This window comes from Uloborus diversus, chromosome 4, assembly GCF_026930045.1.
Source record: "Uloborus diversus isolate 005 chromosome 4, Udiv.v.3.1, whole genome shotgun sequence".
NCBI lineage: Eukaryota > Metazoa > Arthropoda > Arachnida > Araneae > Uloboridae > Uloborus > Uloborus diversus.
The window spans coordinates 82,727,251-82,739,613 of record NC_072734.1 but is presented as its reverse complement, the minus strand read 5'-3'; the positions used below and the strand labels follow the sequence as shown (position 1 = coordinate 82,739,613).

General features: G+C 30.2%; 1 protein-coding gene across 2 annotated transcripts in view; it reads right to left on the bottom strand.

Moving 5' to 3' along the window:
* Window positions 1-442: 442 nt before the first annotated feature.
* The window catches only part of LOC129220112 (heterogeneous nuclear ribonucleoprotein 27C-like), a 53,867-nt gene continuing 41,946 nt past the window's right edge, over window positions 443-12,363 (bottom strand). Inside the window, exons 9-12 of one of the 2 annotated variants that reach the window (XM_054854452.1) lie at window positions 12,201-12,335; window positions 8,152-8,310; window positions 4,068-4,148; window positions 443-1,016 (exon numbers count right to left, since the gene is read on the bottom strand). In XM_054854452.1, coding sequence (XP_054710427.1) covers window positions 949-1,016; window positions 4,068-4,148; window positions 8,152-8,310; window positions 12,201-12,335 — 443 coding nt within the window. In that variant the 3' untranslated portion in view covers window positions 443-948. The remainder of the gene's footprint in view (window positions 1,017-4,067; window positions 4,149-8,151; window positions 8,311-12,200; window positions 12,336-12,363) is intronic. The other variant, XM_054854454.1, reaches the window with a different exon arrangement.

Below are 12,363 nucleotides of genomic sequence, written 5' to 3'. Positions count from 1 at the left end.
TAAGAAAGATGTGTACGTTTGAATCAGTTCAAGTCGTGTTCCTCATACAAGATGCAATGTTTATTTAAATGAAAAGTTTTAAAAATAAAATTTAAAATATATATTTACTATCCGTTACCCTCCGTTCACATAAAAAATTTAAACTACAAAAGAAAGTTACAAAATAACCAATAAAGAATGTGACTAACTATGTGAGAGTAAAAAGGTGCCTAAAGGAACAATATAAAGTAACTTTTAAAAAAATTGTAGATTTTTTTTCATGAATTCCAACTTCAAAAACCTACGTTTCTTGTATAATGACCCATGTATCTTTTGTTATAAATGTAAAATTTCCTCAAAAAGAACATTTAAAAATGAACCATACAAACAAAGAGACCAAAGAAAACCATTTAAAATCTAATTGATGTATAAAGAAATGACAAAATTAAGCGAAAATCAAAACTGAAAACCTTTTTATTTATTTCCAATTTGAAAAATATAATTTCAAAATTATTACATTGATATTTGTTTAGGATGTTCAAAAAATCCTAAGCATAAAGAGTACTGTAAAGAATAAATTTTGTATAAATGCCCTAAATCAGTAAGTTTTTGAAAACAATAAAATGTATTATCCAGGCCAGACAAAATAAGAATGTTTTGTAAAGACATTCTTAAAATATATATAGCTTGTTCTTATTTTTCTTTTCAATAAGTTCATACCATTTAATAGAAAACTAATTTATTTAAAAAAGAGGATCAGCATGAAAACCGACTGTCACTTTAATTTTGGAAAAGGTTTTTTAGATTCCTTGAGTGAAACAAAAAATGCATCATTTGATACAAATAGAACAAGAGTGGAACAACATTGATATCTCATGCTGATTAAAAGCAATTATTTAAATATAATAAACTTTATTAAAAGAAACATATTCAAATAATATGCATCATAATAGATATACGAATAACCATTCAACGTCTATATGGATGATATCCTTGAGATTTGGGAAATGAAGGAACTGCATTGTCATAACTTGGGCCTAAAAGTATTTAAAAAGAAGAAGAAATTAAGCAACCCCTCTTTTAAAGAAAATAAACTAAAATACAAAAATGAAGGGCTCAAGTCAGAAATGTGACAAGCTACAAGGAGTGACCTTTTGATCAAAATTTTTGTTTCTTATAACTAAAACTGGAAATAAACGTGACGATGGATTATATCATTTAGAGAAAAACATATCTGGTTTAGTATTGCAGAATATAGAATGCATAATATACCTTTGAAAAATTCTACAAATATTTTTCATAACTTGGAAATTGGCTTACTGAAAATTCACATCATGTGGCATATCACATTCTTGCCCTGAGCCCTTCAAATGCAAAATATTCTCAATTCAGACAACGATATTTTAAGTGATTTTTGATGCTTAAACTAACAGCTTTTCAAATATAAACAAAATGTTAAAGATGAAATAGTTTAAAAATCATAATTATGTAACCATCGTTTCTGGTATGTGGTTTATATTTAGCCTTACCAAAATAGTTTCTCAATTTCTATTTTGGCTAACAAGTTAAATTTCTGACACATTTTGCTTCAAATTTTCTAAAGAAGTATACCAAGTAATACAAAGTACATGACTATACTGGACAGCAAAAATATTTTTGTTAATGATAACTGAAAGTAATTACTAAGCATGTTTTTTTTTTTTTTGAGCAATCACGATTGCTTATTGCCTTCATTTGACTGTCCTTGACGTTACGATTCCTTTTTCAGCTTGGACCAGGGCTGCAGCACCACCGTCCACCGGCGGCGGCGCGGCTGGTCCTGAGCACTGTCCACCGGAATCCACTTTTGCTGGGAGGTGGCGTCCATGTCCTACACACGCATGCTCATATACACTCCCCTATGTGCGCACGCCTTTACACACATACACACGCCTACGTGCACACACGTAAGCCTACACACACAACTATACACACGTAACCACCCAGGAGGAGGGACATGCTTGGGGGGGGGGCGTTTCTAGAAACAATAACTCTAATTAGAGTCTTGTCGCAACTCGTGATTGCGAAAAACATAATTTGAATTCAAAGTTTCGGAATTCAAATTAGAATTAATTGGGGGAAGTAGGTCACAGATTTTACTTTTTTTTTTTTTTTTTTGTAGCCACTGCTTAGGATATAAAAGAAATAAAAGTAGAGGCTTAAAGGATGCTGCATATTTGCTGTAATGCGCTGAAATTACATTTTCCTACTGTCTATGTACAAATGAAAGCATTAAGACTAGCTAAAAATATTATGCTTCAATATTATAAAACCAAGATGTGCAATTTTAAATGTAAAGAAGAAAAATGTTCAGTTCAGTGGTGCAGGAAACATGGAATTCTTCAAGAAATTGCATCACTTTTCTCCATACTATTGAAATTTGAGCAAATTGCTATGCTTTAACTAAAATTCTTTCAAATAACTCAGTATTTTCTTTATAATTTATGTTAGAAAGTATAAAGTAATTTGACTTTTGATTAGGTTTTAATAAATATGAACATGTTTATATTTGAAGGTATCTTGAAATTTTTCATCATTTTCAAGTGAAGAAATTTTCATATTCAATAGGATTTTTTTTTTTTAAATTTACACAATAATCTTGTTATCAGAAAAAAAAACATTAAAATTCATTATAATGCATCAGCAATGCACTTAAGATATTTTTCGAAAAATAATGTACAAATGAAATTGTACTTCGAAAACAAAGTGTTTTCTAAAGCTACAACATGTGACATGAAGACATCCTGAACATCTTAACTTTCCAAAATGATTATCAGGAGTTTAACAGTGCGGAAAAACACGACAACAATATGGTGAGCTTCAGTGAGAGATGCAGCAATCCTATTTCATTGTCAATTATTACATTGATATCTTCACAACCGAATGCAATGATATTTTTTCACGGAATATTGTTTGATACTTACTTTCAAACATAGGTCACAAACTAACAGGTTTTAAGATAATTGGATAATTACGGAGAAAAAGTTTGGAACTTCTACAGAAACTCAAAGGTTTTTTAGTGACTATTTTTAGTGACTAAAACTAGAACCTAAATTTATTATTCAGTAAAATTAAAAACTTTAAAACTCTGAAAAAAGAAAACAGATGAAAATGTGTATGATGCAACTATTTAAATACATTAACAACTGTTCGAAAAATTGCAGATGTTTTATTTTCAACTAGTGGTACCTGCACGGCTTTGCCGGTAGTGGAAAATTAAAAGTCTTTTGGTTCGCCTGTATATTTACAAATAATGTATGGTGAATTTTTTGTCAATTGACTTGCCCATGTTACGGTTCCACGTTATAACTTGGTAATTTACTCGTCCATCTTATGATAACTTTGGTCGGGAAATTGTTCTTAAAATTGGAATAGAAAAAGAACAAAATCAAATTTTTAAGAAATTGCTTCGAGGTGCACACCCCCATGCTACAAACTAATTTTGTGCCAAAGTTCATGAAAATCGGTCGAAGGGTCTAGGCGCTATGTGCGTCACAGAGATCCTAACAGAGAGAGATCCAAACTTTCAGCTTTATTATTAGTAAAGGTACTGAAGCAATCTTAAATGCAAAGCTTAGAATAAAACTTCTTTAAATGTATGAAATCTAACACTCATTTGAAATACGTATGAAATGAAAACTTGGAGAATTTAAACTTTTATTTCTCCGTCATTTAAAAAACTTCTTAAGTTCCTGCGAAATCTCATACAGAAAATTTCAGGATTCATGTGTAAATTTCCAGTTTTTTTTGGGGGGATTGATTTTCAATTTTGTTACTTTTTTTTTTTTTTTTGACTTACGTGACAGTGAAACACTGAGTACTCGTTAAGCAAGCATTTCAAACCTTTTCTTGTCAAAAAAACATTTTTCTCATTTCTTAAAGATTTTAATAGAAAAAAATAGCATTGGAATTAAACATGAAACAGTTCTGTTTTTAGAGCACACAAATATAGACAAAACTTTGTAAAACACATACAAAATTAGAAATAAAAATCTACCTGCATTTACATTAAATATTTTCAATTTTACAAATTTGATTCAAAAACATACCTTTGGTTGGAACTTTAGATGAAAAGTCATCATACATTTTAGCAGATCCATACGGTTCTTGAGAGTAACCAGCATTTGAATCTACAAGAATAAAATTTTACAATCTTAAACTATGAGTTTTTCATGCCTCTCTCAAGGTTTGGGAACAAAAATTATTGAAATATGGATTTAACAGTATCTAAACTGAAGTGCAATTGAAAATAAATGAATTAAGAAATAAATTTTCCATGCATAATGTAAGAAAAATTTATTTACAAATATTATTTATGGTTCATATTCAAATTCCAGAGGGTGGGGTAATGCCTGATTTTTCCTTAAAAAAATTTAATAGGTGATTTAACATTTAGTTTCATAGCATTAATCATATTTGGATGAGAGAAAACCACATGTGACACTGTCAGGTAGTAACAGCAGAAAAGTTTTCACTGCAGGAAAAATTGCAGAGACAGTTGGAAGAAGGAAAAGTCCAACAATTCTCACATTCCGATGTCTGTTCTGAAGTACTAAAAGAAGAAAAGTATTTTTTTGGCTATGCAATATTTGAGATTACATCAGACAAAATAAACCGATGGTACTTATTGAAATGGTACTAAATTAAAAGTGAATTCATGATTAGTTTTAAAAAATTAAAAATTCAGGATTAGGATTAGATAATTTTATCAATCTGTGTGAAAAGCTCAGATCACAATTTAAATACAGAGTCTTAAAATTTTAAACTGAGCGGATAAACTGGATTTTTTATTTATTAATCTAAAATAAAACTAAATTATTATTATTTTATTTGGTGGCATAGAAAGTTAACTTAAACAAATAAATATAACTTGAAATAAATGTCATTCTTAACCTGGAGTGAAAGAAAAAAATTCTCTACGTTGCTTTTTTCTACAGGAAAAGTTAAATCATTTTCCAAATTGCATCAGATTTTATAAGCTTTAAAAAGAGGATATATGTTTTAATTCTTTTAATCTCAAACTGCCCGTCTGTGGTGGACTCCTACCTGCCCCAATCTTAGTCAGAAAGAGGTGTGAAGGTATTTTGGGTTCTGTCAAAGGGATTGGTCGATTAACCTTAGTTTTTGCACATATGAGCACTTTAAATTCAAACTTGTACTTGTTTCCCGAAGGGATTGGTCAAACTTATTTCAGATTGATCAAAATCATTTCAATACTTTCAGCATGGCTTGTTTTGTTTGGCTTTAACTAGGTACATTTAGTTATACACGCTGTCCTAAAAATATAGACACAAGCATAATATACAATACCCAGTAAAAATACAAATGGGGGTGATTTTAATTTCATATGTGTAGAATGATAAACAGTGTGTGAAACACTAATTAGGATTAATTTATTAGAAAACAGAAAATAGCATGTCCCAAAATTATAGACAATTTTTAATGTATAAATTATATTTAAGGTTGTGAAACACGGTTACAAATGTTATAATTTAATTGCGTTTCTATGGCATCTAATTACTCCAAACGTGTGGTTTTTCCAAACGAGACGATGTTTTGTCTTGAGGAAATAAACAAATTGGTCCTCCCCGTAAATCCCCTGTTAGAAAAAAAATGGTCCTCTAATATTTGCTGACAGTCAAGGAAGTTTACTTTTGAGCTACATTTTTGCAAAAAATAACATGTTTGTTCAAATGAATTCAAACCCACCATTGTCTACCAAAAAGTCATTTCTGACCCTCCACCTTGCTGTTTAGTGGAAAAACTTCTTTGTCCGCTTTCTAAATCATGTCAGAAAAACTTATGTCCATTAAACCAATCCAAGTTTCACGTTTTCTTGTCACAAACTATTGTTGACAGCCATTTGTCACCACTGGACATTATTTTCTTTGCACGGTTTCAACTTAAGAGTTATGTGATGGTTTTGGGTTCAATGGAGAAACATTTTTCGCAATTTGTAGTAAAAAAAATTAACTTTTACGACTGTTAACAAATACTAGAGGACCATTTTATTCTGGTGCAGTATTTGCTGGTATGGACCAAACTGTGTGCTTCAGCTGGACAAAGTGCCTACTAATAAGTCTAATCTAACTCAATAAACACATACAGTAAAACCCCTCCTAACGGACACCCCTCTTATATGGGCATTTTTTAATTCCCCGATTCCAATGCCAATAACATTATTAAACCCCTGTCCTGCAGACACTCCTCTATTGTGAACAAAAAAATTTGTCCCGTTAGTGTCCGCATTAGAAGGGTTTTACTGTAGTACAATATGAATAATATCACTGTCATGGACTGGATATTGCTTAGTCCGGACTTAAATCTAACGAAAAACATGTGGCAATATCTACTCAAGAATAATATGAAAATGGGAACCAATACTTTCAGCCCAGGGCGTCTAAGCACAAATGGAACAAGCATGGTATGAACTCTCCCCATAGATAATATAAAACTTAACGCTTTGTTTGGAAAACTGCGTGTTTAAAAAGTTAGAAGTAACAGAAACACAATTAAATTTTCTTGTTTGTAACTGTTTCTAAACCTAAACCATTATTTTTAAATTAAAAATTGTCTACAGTTATGGGACACCCAATATTCTGCTTAATCTAAATCAATTTAACTCATGTTTTTTCTAATATATTCCCCCTAACTTGCTTTTCATGTACTGTTTATTATCACACACACATGAAATATAAATGCTCCCCATTTGTATTTTTACTATAATTTGTTTTTTAGGTCTATATTTCTAGTACAGGGTGTATTTAGTTGAATATTTTCCCACTTCTACCTTAGTTCTTAAATCTCTATCACTTTTACTCCTTTTAAAACTTAGTGAGCAAGGTTTAGTCCTCTTCAATTCAAAAAGTTTTTATTTTGTCTGGAATTTCCATTTCTTGTACCTGTTATTTTTTCCTTCTTATGTGCTTTTTGTGTCTTCAAGAGACAAATGTGTTATTTATTTCTTGCCATTTTTACAAACTGCCAAATTTGGGGACTGATTTAAACAAAGTATCACCTTTATGTTTAATTGCATCATAATAAACTTGAATGAAGACCAATAAGTGATTGTTCTTTCACACTTGTGAAAAGTTGTGTCAGAAATAATATTAAAGTTTCAATTTAAAACAATGAAAAACAATCTAATACAGTGGAACTCCCATTTTATGTTGTCCATTTCATAGGTTATCTTGCTTCCGACACCATTTTCTGCTGGTAACTGAAAAGCGATAGACTGATAATCTAAACATATAGCGGATTTTACAGTGTCCTTTTTTGAGAAATTCTGCTTAATACATTTTTCTACTAACAAATCAAAATAAATTTTCATCTACAAGATCAAGACTTCCTTCTTTTTTTTTAGACTTTTTTTCTTTTTGTTCTTTTCAAGATAAATTCGTTTTATAGTTGTTAGAAGCAGTCTTGAAAATCTTTAAAAGCAAGAGGGGGAAAAAGTAAGAAGGTTTTCCTCCGATCATCCCATCTTCCTTCACAACAATTGAGGATCAGAGCTGCTAACACTCTTCTTGAAAATCTTTCAGAAGACGATGACGCATGTATCATTTCATCAAGTCACGATTTCCTTCAATATCCGATAATACCTGCTTCTGGTGATAGTGATGAAGACGAAGAGAGTATTGGATAATGTCCCCACAGCTAATCAAGTCGTTCAAAGAATAAAAACTCTGAAATAATTTTTACTTGCAAATGTTAACCAAGAAGCAAATTTACAAACATTTTTAGTACAGAATTTACTATAAATGAAATTGTATCTAAAAACAAAATACAAGCCAATTTTTCACATTTTGTCCATTAATTCACTGGCTTAGATTAAATTATTGAACAATATATTTAGATTTTTAGTCCCATCTTTGATTTTACGTTTTCCCACTTGGTATGTTTTATATCAATGGTCTGACAGAAAACGAAAATTCGGAGTTCACTGTATTTATTTTGAAGGGTACAATAAAGTTTCAGCATAGTAAAAAACGAAAAACTGAGAGCTTTCTAGGTGTCAAATATATTGTTAAAGGAAGGGCTAATAGTTTGTAATAATTCCATTTCAATTATTGAAATTAATCAATAATTAATATACATTAATTAGTAAATAAGGTATGCAATAAAGTCCATTACCATATGGGCGGCCACGCATAGCTGGAGATGAATTCTTTGCTCCAGGGAATGTAGAAAAATTTTGGGAATATGATGGGGTAGATGGCTGAGACATATTATTCATAGGTTGATGAGCATAATCATAGGTAGACTGTGAAGGAATGTTTGTCTGCTGAGAACCTTATAAAATAAATTTTATTGTGAGATTAAATGATATGGATAGATACTGAGTACATCCATGTTAATGAACAAAATAGCCAATTTAATTAATAAAATATGTTTTTAAAACACCATTACAAAATTAATGTAGTAATTACTTTTTCACCAATTTACAACTTTTTAGAATTGGTTCTTTAAGGATCAAATATAGCATTGCATTTAAAAGAAATTTTCTCAAACCATTTAATGTTAAAATTAAGTAAAATCAAACTAAAGAAAATTTTAATAAAAAATTGCTTAATTAAGCATAATATGCTTATTATATGTTATAAAAACTATAAACATTAGTAAAACTTAAAAATATTTGGTTTCATTTTAATGATTTATAAAATCTGTTTCTTACCGTGAAATTTGGAGTACAAGATTTACACAGTTATGTACCGCTAATTTACTTTTTACATTTTAAAACGGAATACTATTATATCAAGAAGCATATAACTTTATATGTAAAAAAGTGCTTAGCAAAGTTTGTTGTATAAATAGGCTTATTTAAAAAAAAAAATTAAATCCAAATTCTTAATGAATCATAGCATATAAATATTTTTGAAGTTTTTATTTTGCACATCATATGAGGCAGTAAAAAGCAAAGGGAGGTAAGTGGACATTTTCAAGTTTTGAGTAAAATGCGTTTAAAGATTAGGTCCTACATTTCTTTGAATTTTTTTTCTAAATCATGCTGTATAGCAGCACTTCCCAGAGCTACTAGTACTTCACTATCTTTTGCACCAAGACAGAGGAGACTGGTTAACTCCAAATTTTTAATTTTGTCCCTTTGCTTCTCACTGCCTCAAATTTTATTAAGGTGAAAAGATAAATTGTAATGGCAAAGAATTTGTACTCTTTTTATAAACCGCAAAAACCTACGGTCAAGGCTAAAAACTATTTAAATTAACGAATTTTCCTAAACAAAATTATGGCATTATTTGAGCTCTTTAAATCCTATCTTTCTAATTTCGGAAAAGATATTTCGGAAAAATAATCATAACATGGAAAATTTGGCTCATTTTCAAAATGTTTTGCAAAAAACTGGTCAAAACAAAGCATTTATTTGCTCATTAAATCTTGCCAAAACTAATATTGCTGAAATAAAAAAAAATAATGCATTGCTTTTAAACAAAGCAATCCATTAAATAAGACTAAAAGTTACGAAAAAATGCTAAAAAAAAAATAAAAATAATAATAAATAAACTATGACATTAAAGATACAAAATAATCTACCAAATAATTTAAATCAAATGTACCATAGAAGGTTTTCATGGAACGCTTTATTGAGGTTTTACTGAATGAGCAACCCTGCCAGATGAGAGAGGGTGCATAAGCTATTTAATTTATCGTATCCTATCATGTTCTTGCGTAATTTGCATGTGTCAGAAAGTCAGTGTAAATTTTAGATTTGTTTAATATCTGATGTATTTCATTTTCATTTGATCAGTCACTTTTACTAGTTTTTCTGATAACGAAAACTGTTACTACATGATTGAAATTCATTTCGAAAAAAGAAAAAAAGGCAACAGCAGTTTCAGCAAGACATTCACAAACCGTACCAGATAAAAATAACTCCATAAGAAATTTGGAATGAATCAAGAAATCAAAAACACATCAATTTTGAAGATACTAGTTTGACAAAACAAGAAACAAATACAAAAAAAAAAAAAAAGTTGCAAATCAATGGGGAAGAAATAATACAGTTTATTTGCAGATACTGTGATTATGGTCAAAACCTTATTTGCAAGTGCTTAATTTGTAATTTTCAGATGGAATAAATCTAGACTGTGTAAATTACAAGTGAAGTTTGGATTAAAAAAGGTAAGCCAAAATTAAAAACTTTTATATCATGTTGTCAATCATGCTTATGTTAAATCTAAAATGTAAGCATGTATATGCGTATGTTATCAATCTGCTGCTAAAGAAGGGGTTTCCCAAGCTTTTTGGAAGTACTACAATCAGCTGATTTTAATCTTTTATGAGCTCCTGTGATATTCTTGCTGTTAATGTAAATTAAGAATGTAATACTCAGATTAAACATAGATGGACAGAAAAGATATATGCATATTATGTACTTGGTTACTCTTAAATCATTGTTAAAATGTTTAGCATCCCCCCCCACAGGGTTCGTACTCAATTTCAGAAATAAAATGAAGGAGTTTTGGAGGAGTTTTGAAGGAGTAAAATGAGATTTTGAAGGAGTACTAATGGGCTGTCCTTAAATGATGTCGCACTTTTTTTTCAACATGTTTGACCCTCTTCCCCTTTGTCACAAAGTATCACACTTTATCTTACCACTCCTCTTGTCACGTCATATTTTTATAAACATATTGTTGTAATAACTAGATGTTATTTTTTGTCACCTTCTCTCTTCCCCTTGTCACAATTTCACAAACCCGTCTCCCTCTCAAGTCATGACACCAATTGTGGATGACTCAATATCATAACTGTGATTTGCTAAAAAATTGTTTCTTAACACAATCACTTATAGTACATCTGCTTATATATTTTTAAATATTTAAATAATAATTAGACAAACTGCCTATTGCAGCTGAGAGTGGGGTGGATGGAAAAGCAATAATCATAATACTTGAAAAAATAGCCGAGCACCATTTAAGCATGGTTTACTTCATTTATGAAATGCCTTAGTCAACTAATAATATTTTCAAATATTTTCACCTTCAACTTTTATAACTTCTATGATCAATTTTTCAATCACATCTTTATGAAAAAATAAAATAAAATAAATATACGAAATCACTACATTAAAATCACTTTTTTCGCTCTTGTAGCACAGTTAAGTTGTCAACCAAAGTATTTCAAGCTACTGTCATAGAGGAAGACTATGTAGTTTTGAACAAAGAAAGAAGGAGTTTTGAAGGAGTTCAAACCAAAATGAAGGAGTTTGAAGGGCCCTTCAAAAAAATTTCCTAAATGTAGGAGTATTGGAGGAGTTTTGAAGGAGCATACGAACCCTGATAGATTTTCCTGTCTTGCAGGAAATAATTACGGAAACTTATTTATACTAATATTCAGTAGTGCGAAAAAATGACTGTGAAAACCAAAGTTTAATTGCTCTTGCCTTTAAAATAGTGTTTGAAAATTATCATTGGATTTTGCTTACATGTGTGCTTTTTAAATATTGTACTGCCAAAAGTTTAGCACATGTTAAATGAAATTGTACAACTTTTACGATCATTTATTTTTTGCCTTTAAATTAAAGATCAAAAATCCTCTATCTCCTATTTTATTAAACCATGCAGTGACAAGAAAAAAAAAAACTCTTTAGCATGGGAAACTTTTCAATAAAAGACAGTTTATGAAATAGCATTATGTGACAAAGGGGAAATGAGTCGGCAGCTGCTGTTTGTTGCACACTTTCATCACATCCTCATTTGCAATATTGGTGCATTCACATTAACCAAGAACATCCCTCATTCCGTTTACTTTAAAACTGCAATAAGAAAGTTCCCTACAAAAAAGAAAAGAGGCAGATCATAGCAAGTAGAATTTTGGATTGGATCCTTACTGGGTGTAAAGCGGGATATTTCAGAGAAGGTATTGGTCAAAAAGAAATTTGTAATGTGGACAGCTGTTTTTGGAAATCCCTACTCATGCTAATAAGTCAGATCATTGCATTTCCTTTGCAAATGCATCATTTAGGTCTTTTAAAAGTTAACTCGCACTTTTGCATTTTCTTTTAATTTGTGAATCTTTTTTGTGAAGTCTACTACAAGTTTAGGATATTAATCTATATTTTCAAAGTATTTACACACAGTCTTCTTTCAAGAACAGCATTTTTAAATATAGAGAATTGCAAGTTCAGTATTTGCAAATAAACTGTTGTAAATAAAAAAATAAACTACCATAACTTGAGTAGGGAGGTACAGAATACTGTGAAGCAGGCATGCTATTATAAGAAGGCATGGTTTGGCCATAAATATTTGCACTAGGAGCAGCAGCAGGAGGGGCATAATTCTGATAACCATTAAAAGCATTTCCTGTAAATAAAATTTGATTTTAATGTTG